Here is a 12,111-nt window from a genome sequence, read left to right on the forward strand (position 1 = left end):
TGCAATGGTGAATTCACATGAAAATGTGCAATCTAGAGAAGTAAACAGGATGTCCCATCTCTACGCACAACCCTAACTCTGAACTCAAACGAAATTAACAAAGTAAAGTTTTTGTATTTTGTATTAAACAGCTTGTATGACTGCATACAAGAACAATCATGCAACATCAAAAACGAAAAGAGGTTTTTAAGCATCAAACAATAAAAGAGGAATACAGCTTTTTTTTTTTGTTTTTTCCTGTTCGTTAGAATCATTTTTCATTTTCATCCTGTACATTTAGGCTGATTTCTTCCTGCTCTCCTGATCAGATGCAGAAGTTTTGGAAAACACATCTTGTTTTTAAAACCAAGACTTGCTGTCAAGACCAGAAGAGATCAGAAAGACCTCTGCTATGACACAGTGTTCACGTTGGAAAGAAGTTACCTGGACTGTGCAGGTCATTAAAACATATGAAATGTATGTTGTAATCTTCGGGTGAAATATACTTCTTTTTTTTTTTCTATGATCAGCACTCATCTGTTTGCAAAAGATAACAATGTTATCAAAAGATAACAAGACTGCTGATCAAGCCTACTGGTAAAGTTTCCTCTTATTTCTGTTCTTGCTGAGAAAGCCTCCCTTCATTTGACACGTATTATGTTAAATATTGCAGTTAAGAATTCATTGTGAATATGCTTGCTGGGTTTAAGGCATTTACTAATTTACGTTAATGTTAATTTGTAATTATACACTGTAAAAATGATTTTTGAAGTGTTTTATAAAAAGATATTATTTCAGTCATACTACTTCTAAATTTCACATTTAATTTTTTGTGTTACTTGCCATTTCTTTGTAACTAACTGAAATTTACTAGCAAGTTCTGAGGGGAAATTGTTTCTATGCCAGTTTTTTCAGTGTTGGCCTACTATCCTTAACTGTTCATTCATCTTCATTCATAATAATTCATTTCAAACTGAAATATTAAAATGTATTAGTATGTGTATTATTTAAAATTATTAACATTAACCAAGATTAAGAAATGCTGAAAAAAGTGTTATCTTCATTTCATTTTAACTCTTGCATTAAGTAATGTAAACATATAGAACGTTGCATTAAAGCAACTGTTACGATAGCCTATAAAGTTCTAAATTCTAAATTTTAAAGTTCTAAATTAGCCAGGAGTCTGATTATTCAGTCTAGCTTCAGTTGTCAACAACAGAGATGAATGTAAAATCATGCTATCATAAAAAAAGAAAAAAAAGAAATAAATAATGGAGCAAAATTCTTTTTTCTTTCTCAAATGACTTGGAAATATGTGACCTTGGACCACAAAACCAGTCACAAGGGTCATTTTTTCGAAATTGAGATGTAAACATCATCTGAAAGCTGAATAAATTAGCTTTCTATTGATGTATGGTTTGTTAGGAGGACAATATTTGGCTGAGATACAGCTATTTGAAAATCTGGAATCTGAGGGTGCAAAAAAAATCAAAATAGTGAGTAAATCACCTTTAAAGTTGTCCAAATTAAGTTCTTAGCAATGCATATTACTAATCAAAAATTAAGTTTTGATATATTTACATGGAACATGATCTATACTTAATGTCCCAATGATTTTTGGCAAAGAAGAAAAAGATGTAAGTATAAATGAAGACAAGAATTAGAGACACACATTTATTCACTTTAAGGACACTGAATTGAGTCACTTAAAATAACTTTATTTCATCATGTGAAAATGATACAAACAAATTGTTTTCTGACAAAGAATTATAAAAATTCAGAGGGAAAAAATTATATCAATTTGTGTGGAACTGATGATTAAATCATGTCAACTTTTTTCAATGCAACACATATTTTTAGCGTTTCTTGAATAGACCACAGTTCATGTAACTTGTTCTTCCAGAGCTTTTCAAAGTGAAAACAGTGTTACACCAGAGATCTTGATAATATTGTTTTGTCCTGACAGCAGTGACTCTAAACTTCTCATATGGAGGAATCAGCACCTCTTTTATGTAAGGATACTGAGAATATTTTGTCAGCTCAGCACTTTCACAAGTTATGATTTCAAAACAAGATTTAGTTCCAAAACTCTGCGTTACTTTACGATCGAGAGAGGAGGATGTAAATGAGCCGAAACGAATCTCTTTGTTCAGAACATACTTATCAAAGTTAGCTGTAGTACCGCGATACGTTAAATAGCATTTATTTTGTTGTTTCTTCAGAATCTGTATTGCTTCTGTTAGCAGGAAGTGAAGTGAATACCATTTGAATGTCTTGTCTTTGTACTGTTTTCTACCGTAACGAGTGTCATCGTTAAACTGACGATATATATATTTACCGGTGTACATATGAAGAGCGACTAAATGATTCCTTGTTAACTGATCTTTTGGAAACTTGACAAACTTTTCACTGTTTTGCCAATAATATTTGAATTTAGCTGAGTTTTTCATTTCCTTCCCTAGATATTTTGTCTTCACCAGGTTTGCCATTTTCCCCTTACAGCCCAAATATTGGTCATCAACTGAATTCGGTGCCATATCCAGTGGAAATATCGGTTCTGAAACAGCAGCTGCTCTGTGATCCTGCAGCAACCAGAATCATAATGATCAATCATCAGTATTCATGTCTGTAATATTCATACTAGAAAACAAGCTTACCTGTCCTAGAGCAGCTAAAATGAGAAGAAGAGCTTCAATGATCAGCAGCATCTTGATTCAGTCGAATCCCTCAGATTCTCTAGATCTAGTGAAGAGAAGATGCTGGAAGACATCCAGAGACACAAAAGTATTACACAAATACTAAATCTATTACTCCACTAGGAATATGTTGCACAATCATTTTCTTAATTAGTTCCTTACACAAGACAATTTGTGCAACTGATATTTATTTCAAATTATAGGTTATTAAAGGTTATATTATTAACATTTATAATATTAACTTACCCGAGAATGTTGTCTCTTTTTGTCAGATTCTGTTTTCTTTTCGTTAATTTTCAGAAGTTTAACGATGAGAGAAGATCAGAAAATTCAGTCGCTCACAGCCAGATGACAATGACTCTTCAAACCAAGTGATGAAGAAGGTGGCTTTTTATATACCTGATAATGTATGTGTGTGTGTGTGTGTGTGTGTGTGTGTGTGTGTGTGTGTGTGTGTGTGTGTGTGTGTGTGTGTGTGTGTGTGTGTGTGTGTGTGTGTGTGTTTTAAGAAGTAATAGCTTTCTCTGGTTTGTGTGGTTTCAAACTGGACAGTTGAACCTTTAACCTGATTTCTTGAGAATTCATAGTAATTGTATGCAATGGTGAATTCACATGAAAATGTGCAATCTAGAGAAGTAAACAGGATGTCCCATCTCTAAGCACAACCCTAACTCTGAACTCAAACGAAATTAACAAAGGTAAGTTTTTGTATTTTGTATTAAACAGCTTCTATGACTGCATACAAGAACAATCATGCAACATCAAAAACGAAAAGAGGTTTTTAAGCATCAAAAACTAAAAAAAGAGTAATACAGTTTTTTTCTTTTTTTCTGTTCATTAGAATCATTTTTCATTTTTATCCTGTACATTAAGGCTGATTTCTTCCTGCTCTCCTGATCAGATGCAGAAGTTTTGGAAAAACACATCTTGTTTTTAAAACCAAGACTTGCTGTCAAGACCAGAAGAGATCAGAAAGACCTCTGCTATGACACAGTGTTCATGTTGGAAAGAAGTTACCTGGACTGTGCAGGTCATTAAAACATATGAAATGTATGTTGTAATCTTCGGGTGAAATATACTTCTTTTTTTTTTCTATGATCAGCACTCATCTGTTTGCAAAAGATAACAATGTTATCAAAAGATAACAAGACTGCTGATCAAGCCTACTGGTAAAGTTTCCTCTTATTTCTGTTCTTGCTGAGAAAGCCTCCCTTCATTTGACACGTATTATGTTAAATATTGCAGTTAAGAATTCATTGTGAATATGCTTGCTGGGTTTAAGGCATTTATTAATTTGTGTTAATGTTAATTTGTAATTATACACTGTAAAAATGATTTTTGAAGTGTTTTATAAAAATATATTATTTCAGTCATTCTACTTCTAAATTTCACATTTAATTTTTTGTGTTACTTGCCATTTCTTTATAACTAACTGAAATTTACTAGCAAGTTCTGAGGGGAAATTGTTTCTATGCCAGTTTTTTCAGTGTTGGCCTACTATCCTTAACTGTTCATTCATAATAATTCATTTCAAACTGAAATATTAAAATGTATTAGTATGTGTATTAATTAAAATGATTAACATGAACCAAGATTAAGAAATGTTGAAAAAAGTGTTATCTTCATTTCATTTTAACTCTTGCATTAAGAAATGTTAACATATAGAACATTGTTACATTATAGCATGTGTTACGATAGCCTATAAAGTTCTAAATACTAAATTTTAAAGTTCTAAATTAGCCAGGAGTCTGATTATTCAGTCTAGCTTCAGTTGTCAACAAAAGAGATGAATGTAAAATCATGTTATCATAAAAAATAAAGGAGCAAAATATTTTTTCTTTCTCAAATATCTTGGAAATATGTAACCCTGGACCATAAAACCAGTCATAAGGGTCAATTTTTCAAAATTGAGATGTAAACATCATCTGAAAGCTGATGAGCTTTCTATTGATGTACAGTCGTGGCCAAATGTTTTGAGAATTACATAAATATTGGAAATTGGAAAAGTTGCTGCTTAAGTTTTTATAATAGCAATTTGCATATACTCCAGAATGTTATGAAGAGTGATCAGATGAATTGCATAGTCCTTCTTTGCCATGAAAATTAACTTAATCCCAAAAAAACCTTTCCACTGCATTTCATTGCTGTCATTAAAGGACCTGCTGAGATCATTTCAATAATCATCTTGTTAACTCAGGTGAGAATGTTGACGAGCACAAGGCTGGAGATCATTATGTCAGGCTGATTGGGTTAGAATGGCAGACTTGACATGTTAAAAGGAGGGTGATGCTGCTTGAAATCATTGTTCTTCCATTGTTAACCATGGTGACCTGCAAAGAAACGCGTGTAGCCATCATTGCGGTGCATAAAAATGGCTTCACAGGCAAGGATATTGTGGCTACTAAGATTGCACCTAAATCAACAATTTATAGGTTCATCAAGAACTTCAAGGAAAGAGGTTCAATTCTTGTAAAGAAGGCTTCAGGCGTCCAAGAAAGTCCAGCAAGCGCCAGGATCGTCTCCTAAAGAGGATTCAGCTGCGGGATCGGAGTGCCACCAGTGCAGAGCTTGCTCAGGAATGGCAGCAGGCAGGTGTGAGCGCATCTGCACGCACAGTGAGGCGAAGACTTTTGGAAGATGGCCTGGTGTCAAGAAGGGCAGCAAAGAAGCCACTTCTCTCCAAAAAAACATCAGGGACAGATTGATCTTCTGCAGAAAGTATAGTGAATAGACTGCTGAGGACTGGGGCAAAGTCATATTCTCCGATGAAGCCCCTTTCCGATTGTTTGGGGCATCTGGAAAAAAAAGGCTTGTCCGGGGAAGAAAAGGTGAGCGCTACCATCAGTCCTGTGTCATGCCGACAGTAAAGCATCCTGACACCATTCATGTGTGGGGTTGCTTCTCATCCAAGGGAGTGGGCTCACTCACAATTCTGCCCAAAAACACAGCTATGAATAAAGAATGGTACCAAAACACCCTCCCAACAGCAACTTCTTCCAACAACCCAACAACAGTTTGGTGAAGAAACAATGCATTTTCCAGCACGATGGAGCACCGTGCCATAAGGCAAAAGTGATAACTAAGTGGCTCGGGGACCAGAATGTTGAAATTTTGGGTCCATGGCCTGGAAACTCCCCAGATCTTAATCCCATTGAGAACTTGTGGTCAATCCTCAAGAGGCGGGTGGACAAACAAAAACCCACTAATTCTGACAAACTCCAAGAAGTTATTATGAAAGAATGGGTTGCTATCAGTCAGGATTTGGCCCAGAAGTTGATTGAGAGCATGCCCAGTCGAATTGCAGAGGTCCTGAAAAAGAAGGGCCAACACTGCAAATACTGACTCTTTGCATAAATGTCATGTAATTGTCGATAAAAGCCTTTGAAACGTATGAAGTGCTTGTAATTATATTTCAGTACATCACAGAAACAACTGAAACAAAGATCTAAAAGCAGTTTAGCAGCAAACCTTTTGAAAACTAATATTTATGTAATTCTCAAAACTTTTGGCCACGACTGTATGGTTTGTTAGGATCTGACAATATTTGGCCAAGATACAACTATTTGAAAATCTAGAATCTGAGGGTGCAAAAAATGTAAATACTACAGAGTTGCAGGTAGGTGTATTTGATCCAGTTTGGAGCTAAAAGTCTGCAAGAAAGTCATGAAGGATAAATGTAAAAAGACATTGGATATAATGAGATGTACAGTATTGTGCAAAAGTCTTAGGGTATTAGTATTTTCACTAACAAAAAAAGATGTATTTAATCTTTTTTTTTCTGTACTGTGTCAGTAGGAAATAACAGTTTACATTTCCAAACATTCATTTGTACACTTCACAACCTTCACACTTCCTCCACAACCTCCTTGGGGCTGGTCAGTCTCCCGGAACTCGCTTCACCCAACAGAGTTTTCGTGAACTTGTACGGGCTCTTTATGAACTGAGCTCTCTTGGCCTCCTTCTCAATCCGTGTATCATTCGATCATTCATTTTTTATTTAATATTGTAATAAGAAAAATGAGAAAACGGCTTGTTTTTTTTCTTTATTTTTTGAAAAAAAAAAACGAAAAACAAAAATTCAGCTTAAATTTTCGTTTTTCGTTCATGGGTGGAGAAATGAATACAGCTTGAATATTTGATTTCTACATGTGGGCGGGAATTAAACGCCCCTTTCTGCTGATTGGTCAGCCGAAGATCAAATTGTGCAGTCATCAGTTTTTCCGCAGTATCACGCAACAGAATAACAGTCCTCCACTGCTGCAGTTGTACAGATTCTTAACGCATTTATTGCAACTATATTTCTTCTTTTTCATCAAACAAACAGGCTAATAAATAGCTTGACACAACTCGTACCGGGGCAGAGTCTAGACGGGGCTTTCTTCTGTGTAGACCAGCAGTTCATAAAGTGATGGGGGTCCCCTAAATAATTTGCTATAGCCTAAAGTTTCTGGACTGTAAAGTCACTTTTTTATCATGATACATAGGCCTACAGTGATTTATTCCAACTTTTGCTCCTAACTTTATAAATTATTCACCCATTAAGGATCAGAATATTCTCAAACAGAATTAAGCCATTCAACAATATCAGCAGTGCCTAAACAAACTATTCATTTAAGAAAAAGTCAAAGAACAGGTAACTTTAAAACATATTAAGAATATCATTATCAAGTTCAAATGTGGTACTACAAAGTTAACTTTCATTCTGTATTTAGCTTGCTGTGAGGCATCTATATATAGCTGAAGTGTGATGTTGATGCATCCAGTTCATGTAAACCAGTGTACCTCGTCAGATAATGCAACACATCTGAAAGTCTGGTCTGTTTGTGGTTTCACAACAAGCACAAATTGTCAGTCTGTCTCTGCCTTATTAAAAATGTATAATATACATTTTAAAAGTTTGTATAAAAAAAAGACTACAACAAGCCCATTTAACCGAATACTGTTTATTGAACATTTTTAGCCAGCAATGGTGAACATTAGCATGCTACTACTACTAATAATAAAATAATTATATTGTATGGAATGAAAGTGTGTTCATATTGTTTTATGTAAACAATAAACATTTTTAAAATATTTGATATTGCCAATATGTATTATGTTGCATTGCCATAAAATATTGACTATAGCAAACCCCAACAATGGTCTTCAGTAATGTGATGCAACAAGATCTTGTAAATGAAAAAAGAATTATATATATACATACACACTGAGAGGGAAAATATATATATATATATATATATATATATATATATATATATATATATATTTTTTTTTTTTTTTTTTTTTTTTTTTTTTTTTTTTTTTGTGGAACTGATTAAAAGCACTTAGTTCAGCTTAGAGCAAACCATAATAGTTTTGTATGGTTTTGACTGGTTTCTGGAATAAAGCACAGTTCAGGTCACTTCTATTTCCAGAGCTTTTCAAAGTGAACACAGTGTCACACCAAAGATCAGGCTGATCTGTCCTGTTTTTGACAGCAGTGACATTAAACGTCTCATATGGAGGAATCAGCACTTCTTGCTCACGAACAAGCTTAGAATATTTTGTAATATTAGCACCTTCACAAGTGTAGATTTCAAAACAAGACACATTTCCAAAAAACTTTGCTCTGCTGCGATTAATAGAGGATGATGTAAATGAGCCAAAACGAACCTCATTGCTGAGAACATTATACTTAAATTTTGTGCCACGATAAGTATCATAGCATCTATTTTGTGTTTTATTCAGAATCTGTATCGCATCTGTTAACAGAAAATGAAGTGAATACCATTCATATGTGTCATTTGTGTAGTTTTGTTTACCATAATGAGTGTCATTGTTGAAGCCACGAAATACTTTATCATCAGTGTACACATAAATGGCAATTGAATGATTCCTTGTCAAGTTATTTTCTGGCTTCTTAAAGTTTTTTTCACCTTTTTGCCAAGCGTCTTTAAAATTGGATCTATTGAGTTCCTTCTTCAGATATCTTGTTTTCACCAGTTGTGCCATTTTCCTGGTGCATCCATCATACTGGTCATCAACTGAATTCAGTGCCATATCCAGTGGAAATATCTGTCCGTCAACAGCTGCTCTGTGATCCTGCAGCAACAGGAATCATAACGATCAATCATCAGTATTCATGTCTGTAATATTCACACTAGAACACAAGCTTACCTGTCCTAGAGCAGCTAAAATGAGAAGAAGAGCTTCAATGATCAGCAGCATCTTGATTCAGTCGAATCCCTCAGATTCTCTAGTAGATCTAGTGAAGAGAAGATGCTGGAAGACAAGAAACACAACAGCGTTTACAAAATAAAAAACATATCACTCCAACAGGAATGTGCATAGATCTGAACAGTAACTTTAACCTCAAATTAAATTTGTCAAATTCTGTGTTATTTTTGTTGTTTTCAGGAACAATCATGAGAGAAGAGCAGAAAAGTCAGTTGCTCACAGCCAGACAACAATGACCCTTCAGAGGTGAAGAGGCTGAAGTTGCTTTTTATATTTCTAAGAATGTGTGTCTGTGCATGTGTTTTCTGAGGTATAGCAGCTGAAGTGTGATCTTGATGCATTTGGCTCAACTGAGCTCATCATAACGTAGCAACGTCTGTGTGTGGTTTCACACTAGACAAACTGAAAAACTAAAAGCTTTAGCTTTTTAAAGTTTTAAAGTGTTTCACTCCATATCAGTTTCTGATATTCATATCAGTATCAGATTCTGAATTAAAAAAAATGAAATATAAATGGACAACAGGTGAACCTGCAGAAGGATCATGATAAATGGTTATTGTTTAGAGTCAACTTGCTATCCATTCTGGCATGATTTTGGCCTCATTTTACTGACCATTTGTCAAAAAAAAAAAAAAAGAGTAAAAGCTTGAAGACATAATTAATCATAAATCATACAGAATGAAGTTTTTGAAAATCTAAAAACGCTGGAAAGTTTCCAATGAGGGGTAGGTCTACAGTTTGTACAGCAGAAAAACCATTAGGCTTATGTAATGTCCCCATAAAACATGGGAACCCAACGTGTGTGTGTGTGTGTGTGTTTCTAATCTTAGATGTGAAATGTTTGAGATTAGAATGTGAAGTGCTCAGCTTCACATACTTTGTCCAATCTTCAAATTAAAAGTGAAAAATAGAGTTTACTAAGAGCCCCTAGGAATGTACAGAGGATGAATGATGACTTTGGTATTAAAAGGTTAAAGTGAATCTCAGAGAATGGCCAGTAGATGTTGCTGTAACCACACTGCGCAAGTGCGCTCAGGGATTCAGGTCCAATCCTGTACTTTCAAAGTTCAGTTCCAACCTACTGTAGATGAAACACAGCTGAACCAGCTATAATTAAGATCTCCAGGAGCACTTGATAATCACAGACTGCTGTGTTTGATCAGGGTTAAAGCTGAACTCTGCAGGCAGGAAGATCTCTGGGAACAGGGCTAACACCCATGAATTAGACCATCCAGTTTCTCTGTTTGAACAACAAAGAAATGTCTTTTAAATGAAGATGAATGTACCTGTTTCACAGCACCAGTCATGCTTGTTTGCCAAAATCCTGAAACTTTGGGACCTCATATTCAATTAGGTCTATTCAAGGCATTTTCCTTAAACAATAGCTGAGACGGTGTTGGATTTTGTCAAATTGGGTCACATCAGATGTATGAGAACACTTAAAAGAGCCAATGTTTTTAATTAAAAATTTTTTGTAAATCACAAAGCAGCCATCTTACCTTGAAACCTCTCAAATTCTTCTCAGTATTGTCTCTTCACTCAGTTGTTTGCCCGTTCCAAATGTCAAACATTCACAATAGCTTCTTATGAAATATACCATTCTTGAATAATTTCACTGAATCATGAACTTTTGTATGTAGAGCCAGCTGCCAGTGCATCACCAAAATCCCTGTTTAACTGTGTATGTTATTTTTTTCTGTAATATATAAGTATCTGAATGTTAAGAAATTATTACTTGGACTTTGTTGGGAGGGCTGTGTGCATTTACCTTTATCGTTTGTGCTGCCTTTATTCATTCTTTCCCATGTCCCCAATTGAGTTTTTACTACTAAAGTGAGTAAATGGCTTTTATTAAAATATTTTAGTGTATCTTGTGGGTTTTTTTTTTTTTCGTTTTGTTTATTATTATTATTATTATTATTATTATTATTACAGGTCCAGATGAAGTTTTAAACTGTCATCCTAGACATGGGCATGTTATAACATGCCTCTCTCTTTATAGTGTACAGGTACTTTATAACATTGTGTTCATGAAACAAGACTAATTCTGCATGACCAGAAAGACAAACTTCAGTAACAGTGAGAAACATGCTAAATTTATAAGTTAACCAGTAAGCAGGTAAACCATTTTCAAAATAATATTTGCATTGTTTTAATAAATGAGTAAAACACTGAAGAATCGATATGCACAGCTGCCAAATTTTCTCTGTATTGTAATCATTATGATCACACTTTTGATAATCGCTTTAATGAGCTTCTGACTGAAATTAATTTTATGTTAGCTAACTGTATGATTCTATTATCTTCAACTGTTTATTTGTGAAATGAACATTACTTGGACACATTCACTTCTGCTTTGTAATGTAGACACACACATTTTCTGTAAAGCTGCTTTGAAACAATATGTAATGTAAAAAAAAGTGCCATTGAGGGGTGTGCCTCTCACAAGGCTTCTGTTAAAAAAGTTTTTGTATCTTCTTTTGAAATGAAACCTTGAAAGGTGCAGGTCAATGCTCACGATTCTCAATTATTATTATTATTATTATATTTATTTATTTTTTAATGTCAGTTGTAATTTTTAATCACTTATCTGATTTCAACAGATATCTATTTTGAAATTAAGGTCATTTGCTTTAGTTCCTAAAACTTGTCTTCTGATCAACTTCTGCATTACACAGACAAATGCCACTTACACTGTCTTCAGAAAATGTCTGAATTATATTTTGATCAGCCCTCCTCAGAGTGATTAGTTTTGTATTTCCACTTTACTGACTGCACACAGTTGTGTATTATAAGAGTTCAAGATCAGACCTCTAAAAGAGATCAAGCTCATTAATAATCTGAGCCAAACTTCTAAGTAGCTAAGTGCCGATGAATTTATAGAGGGATGAATTATGTAGGCTGTTGTAATAAAAAAAATAAAATATAATAATAAAAAAAATTTTAAAAAGTGTGTTTTTGTTTTTGAGAATGTGAGGTGTGTGTTGTTGTTTTTATAGAGAATATAAGAGTTTTAATGTGAAGGGTTTTCATGTGTACACATTCATTGAACAGCTGATTATATCTCAAATCTGTTAACAAATCTGTTAACAACTTTAGACTGTCTTGAGCTGTTATTAATATTATTTGACAAATTTCATAACATTTTACAATATGGTTCTATAAAGTCTTGCTGAGTGAAGTTTCAGGAGTGACAACCGCATTTAAACAAGCCCCACTG

The 12,111-nt window shown here is 34.2% G+C and overlaps 2 protein-coding genes across 4 annotated transcripts; both read right to left on the bottom strand.

Moving 5' to 3' along the window:
* Positions 1-1,676: 1,676 nt before the first annotated feature.
* Positions 1,677-9,043, bottom strand: LOC109071467 (NAD(P)(+)--arginine ADP-ribosyltransferase 2-like). 3 transcript variants are annotated; one of them, XM_042717134.1, is made up of 3 exons: positions 9,026-9,043; positions 2,637-2,738; positions 1,677-2,561 (listed from the first exon to the last, which is right to left on the bottom strand). In XM_042717134.1, exons 2-3 carry the CDS (start codon positions 2,685-2,687, stop codon positions 1,836-1,838), a joined length of 777 nt encoding a protein of 258 aa, XP_042573068.1. In that variant the 5' UTR covers positions 2,688-2,738; positions 9,026-9,043; the 3' UTR covers positions 1,677-1,835. The 3 variants fall into 3 exon arrangements, with proteins under 3 accessions (XP_042573068.1, XP_042573064.1, XP_042573074.1); XM_042717130.1 differs by lacking the exon at positions 9,026-9,043 and adding an exon at positions 2,922-3,050; XM_042717140.1 differs by lacking the exon at positions 9,026-9,043 and adding an exon at positions 2,922-3,037 and having other exon boundaries at positions 2,637-2,721.
* Positions 7,977-9,073, bottom strand: LOC109071464 (erythroblast NAD(P)(+)--arginine ADP-ribosyltransferase-like). Its single transcript, XM_019087907.2, has 3 exons — positions 9,026-9,073; positions 8,832-8,936; positions 7,977-8,756 (listed from the first exon to the last, which is right to left on the bottom strand). Exons 2-3 carry the CDS (start codon positions 8,880-8,882, stop codon positions 8,010-8,012), a joined length of 798 nt encoding a protein of 265 aa, XP_018943452.1. The 5' UTR covers positions 8,883-8,936; positions 9,026-9,073; the 3' UTR covers positions 7,977-8,009.
* Positions 9,074-12,111: the final 3,038 nt, after the last annotated feature.

The sequence above is a fragment of the Cyprinus carpio genome, chromosome A3, assembly GCF_018340385.1.
Source record: "Cyprinus carpio isolate SPL01 chromosome A3, ASM1834038v1, whole genome shotgun sequence".
In the NCBI taxonomy this organism is placed as follows: Eukaryota; Metazoa; Chordata; class Actinopteri; order Cypriniformes; family Cyprinidae; genus Cyprinus; species Cyprinus carpio.

What these genes read in the sequence shown, in the direction of transcription:
- LOC109071467 (XM_042717134.1), bottom strand. Translation starts at nt 2,687, where the DNA reads ATGCTGCTGATCATTGAAGCTCTTCTTCTCATTTTAGCTGCTCTAGGA. An exon ending in TTTTAGCTGCTCTAGGACAG is followed by an intron (nt 2,562 to 2,636) that starts GTAAGCTTGTTT and finishes TGGTTGCTGCAG; the next exon opens with GATCACAGAGCAGCTGCTGT.
- LOC109071464 (XM_019087907.2), bottom strand. Translation starts at nt 8,882, where the DNA reads ATGCTGCTGATCATTGAAGCTCTTCTTCTCATTTTAGCTGCTCTAGGA. An exon ending in TTTTAGCTGCTCTAGGACAG is followed by an intron (nt 8,757 to 8,831) that starts GTAAGCTTGTGT and finishes CTGTTGCTGCAG; the next exon opens with GATCACAGAGCAGCTGTTGA.